This window comes from Rutidosis leptorrhynchoides, chromosome 4 (assembly GCF_046630445.1).
Source record: "Rutidosis leptorrhynchoides isolate AG116_Rl617_1_P2 chromosome 4, CSIRO_AGI_Rlap_v1, whole genome shotgun sequence".
Classification (NCBI taxonomy): domain Eukaryota; kingdom Viridiplantae; phylum Streptophyta; class Magnoliopsida; order Asterales; family Asteraceae; genus Rutidosis; species Rutidosis leptorrhynchoides.
The window spans coordinates 476,403,391-476,407,479 of record NC_092336.1 but is presented as its reverse complement, the minus strand read 5'-3'; the positions used below and the strand labels follow the sequence as shown (position 1 = coordinate 476,407,479).

At 36.0% G+C, this 4,089-nt stretch overlaps 1 protein-coding gene across 1 annotated transcript; it reads right to left on the bottom strand.

Moving 5' to 3' along the window:
- Positions 1–744: 744 nt before the first annotated feature.
- On the bottom strand, positions 745–1,401 carry LOC139842313 (uncharacterized). Its single transcript, XM_071832465.1, has one exon. The coding sequence runs from the start codon at positions 1,399–1,401 to the stop codon at positions 745–747; it is 657 nt and encodes a 218-aa protein (XP_071688566.1).
- Between the last annotated feature and the right edge of the window lie 2,688 nt (positions 1,402–4,089).

Below are 4,089 nucleotides of genomic sequence, written 5' to 3'. Positions count from 1 at the left end.
GGAATGCTCTTAAAAATGATTAATCGAGGATTAATCGGCGAGTAATCGGGTTTTTTACAACACTGATAATAATAATAATAATAATAATAATAATAATAATAATAATAATAATAATAATAATAATAATAATAATAATCAAAATACGTAAGTCTAATACCTTTTGTAGTTTTCAAAGACTTGGGAATGGTTTTGTAAAAAACGAGGCGATCGGGCGAAGGCACAGCTGCACTAGGTTAGAGTGGGAAAAATATGAATAATCTGCAGTGTTATTTTTATTTTTTAATATCTAAAATCTTGTTAAACATACGAATAGTAGAAAATCCATTATTTGGGCTGAATATTTTGAGCCCCTTGGGATAGTGGGCCCTGTGCCATTGCACAGGCTGCACATGCTCATATCTGAGCCTGTTCATTGCACAGACTGCACATGTTCATTTTTTAAATAATTTTAAAATTTTTTTATATTATATAATAGTTGATGCAATTTATATATGAATAATTTCAGTTTTATATGTAATAACATTTGATATAACTGCTATCAATATTATATATTTTTTTCGAAAAACAAATATATTATTAATAAAGCAAAAATACAAAGGAGTATGCGAGAGCATACTGCATTTTTACACTTCATGAGGACATTAGTAGAAAGAGAACAAAATCAATGTACATCCGAAAACTTCATAGGTATTGCACTAACAGAGCACTAACAAACTAACAATGAAGATGCAGAAAGCCGGATATTCAACCATGCTCATCGAAAGAGCTTGGGTTGATTAACCATTGACTCCATTCTAACTTGAACTTCCATGATCGCTTTGAAATCCATTCAAACGTTTTGATTTGAATCTCATTAAGCACCGTTGGACCAATTCCCTTTTTCTTTCTAAATATGGTCTGATTCCGATTGAGCCAAATCGAATACCCAGTAAACCATTCAATTGCTTGCCACACTTTTGAAGAAATGTTCGGTCTATTTAAATATTTGATTCCACAGAACATTCTTTCCAAGTTGAGATGAGACATGTTGCCTATATTCCACCACCGATACACCATATTCCACACGTCTTTGGCGAATGAGCAGTGTAGCAAAATATGATCGACAGTTTCGATATCATTGTCACAGACAGGGCATCTCAAAGAGTCAAGATCGATGCCACGTTTTTCCAATTTAGTACGCACCGGTATTCTGTTTTGACGAACACGCCATATAAAAACACCAATTTTTTGTGGCATAAGATTGTTTCGTTCAGTTTCGTAAGCTGTTAAGGAGTTTGGCAGAAGTTTTTCATCAATTAAAAGCTTAAGTCTAGATAAAGAAAATAAACCATTAGTTTGAAAGTTACACTTCCAAGAGTCAGTATCTCTGTATCCAAACTTAAAATCTTGCAGCAGCTTCATTAACTCTTCTAATTCATCTTGAGTGCGTCCAGTAGGATTTTAAATCCATTCCCATGTTGGAGACCATGAATCTTTGGTTTTTATCAGTCGATCCATCAACAAAACATCTCTATTCTTTTCGAGTCTAAAAAGCCTTCCAAATTTGACACCGAGCACTTGATCACCTATCCATAAATCTTTCCAAAAATGAACGGTATCACCTTTGTTAATTACTTTCACAAACTAGTTAGTGAAGGAGAAACCAAGATTGTTTATTTCTTGTCCCATGTCCTGAATTTTATTCCACAATGAGCCTTTAAATTAAAACAAGTTTGAGACACCCAACCCGCCATCCCTCCCATGTATACTCTTAATGACATTGACCCAAAGAGAGTTTGATTCCATAAAAAATATTTTCCCAATAAAGCCAAGTTATTGGCTTTTAGGAAGCCAATATTTAACCCCCCCGCCCGTATAAGGTAAAAGTACATTATCCCATTTGACCCATGAAATTTTTGAGTTTTCACCCGACCCGCCCCAAAAAAAATTTCGTCTCATACCTTCAAGCATGTTGATGACATTCGTCGAAACACGGAATAAGGAGAAAGCGTACAGTGGAAGGCTACTAAGCACCGATTTAATGAGAGTAAGGCGGTCGCCAAAAGACAACGATTTTGATTTCCACTCCGCTAATTTACTATTGAACTTCTTGAGTATTGGTTTCCATTCACGGGAGTTGTTCATTTTTTGCCCTATCGGAAGACCTAGGTATGTAAACGGGAAGGATCCCACAAAACACCAATATATTCGGCTATTGCTTCCACTTGTGAATTTTGGATACCAATTCCGTATAAGCAACTTTTTGACATGTTGACCTTTAGGCCTGAAAAAAAATCTCAAAGCATTTCAATAGTTTAAAAAGATTCCCGGCAGTTCTTTTGTCCCATTCTCCGAAGAAGATCGTGTCATCGGCATATTGAAGATGTGAAATCACCACCTTCTCGTTACCCACTTCTATACCATGATATAATTTTGATTCCAAAGCACGTTTGATGAACCTGTTCAATCCTACTACTGCTATTATGAACAAGTAAGGAGAAATGGAATTACCTTGTCTCACCCCTCATTGAAGTGAGATTTCATTTGTTGGGGATCCGTTAACTAGAATGGAGATCGAGGCCGAACTCAAGCAAGACTTGATCCACATAATCCATTTAGCACCAAAACCCATATTTTCCATTACCGAGAATAGGAAATCCCATTTAACCCTATCGAATGCCTTTTCGAAGTCGGCTTTAAAAATCAAGCTTCTTTTCTTTTGTTTCTTCACATGTTCTACCGTCTCATTTGCTACAAGAATGCTATCTAGAATAAATCTACCCTTGATAAAAGCACTTTGTTCATACCCAATAATTTTGCCAATAACCCTTTGAAGTCATTTTGCTAGCATCTTTGCTATAATCTTATAATAGCTCCCTATAAGACTAATCGTACGGTAATCACTAAGAGCTATGGGATCCTTTACATTTGGAATTAGCATGAAGAAGGATGCGTTGCACCCTTTCGAGATGCAACAAAATGTCCAAAACCATTCTAAAGCTTTCATGCCATCTTCCTTTATTAGCCAAAAGAATTTTTTATAAAAGTTTAGATTGAATCCATCCGGTCCCAGAGCTTTGTTTGGTTCACACTCGTTTATGGCATGCCACACTTCCGATTCAACAAATACATATTCTAGCATTAAGACGTCTGACTCATCAAGTTTATTAAAAGGTAGCAGCTTGATACCCTCGAAGTCAGATTTTAGAGACTGATGCTGTTCGAAACTTTTGCTGAAGTGATCGTACAATGCATTCTTGATTGCAGTAGGTTGCTCGACCCAAGTTCCCTTTAGGTGTAGCCCTCTGATGTTGGTTTTATTTTTACGTCTTCGAATAGTCGAATGGAAAAAGGATGTATTTCCGTCGCCTTCGGCTACCCATTTTAGTCGGGATTTTTGTTGAAGCATATCATCTTTCTCCTTTTCTTTTTGAATCCATTTAGATCTTGCACATTTCCATTCGTTTATCTCAATATCAGTTAGCAGAAGTCCCTGATCAGCTCTCAAATCAAATTCATTGGCAATCTTCTTCCATTTTTCAATTTCTACATCTATAACACCATAACTATTCTTGCTCCATAACTTAAGAGCTTCTTTCACATTCTTCATCTTATCGCGAAATGTACAGTCTGGTCTTGAACCATAAACACGTTTACTCCATGCCTCAATTATTACTGGTTCAACCTCCTTGTCCTCAAGCCACATATAAAAAAATTTTAAACGGTTTAGAACCAAAGTCATCATATTTTTTTCTTAATAATAACGGGTAATGATCTAAGGTTTTTCTTTCTAGCGTAATAGTGGATGGGTCACCTCATGAATGTAAGAAATCTTCGGATACAAGGAACCGATCCAACTTACTGAATTTAAGTCCATCGTCACTGATTCTTGTAAACCTTTTCCCAATCAATGGAATGTCAACGAGCTTTCTGTTTTCAATGAAACTATTAAAAAGGATTGCACGTCGTTCCTTGAATACACAATTTTGCCTCTGATTGTGTTCTTACTTCATTAAAGTCGCCACCGATTACGCATTCGACATTAGAACCGTTCATGTGATGACCCGGAAATTTCTGACCAAATTTAAACTTAATCTTTAACGTTTCTGA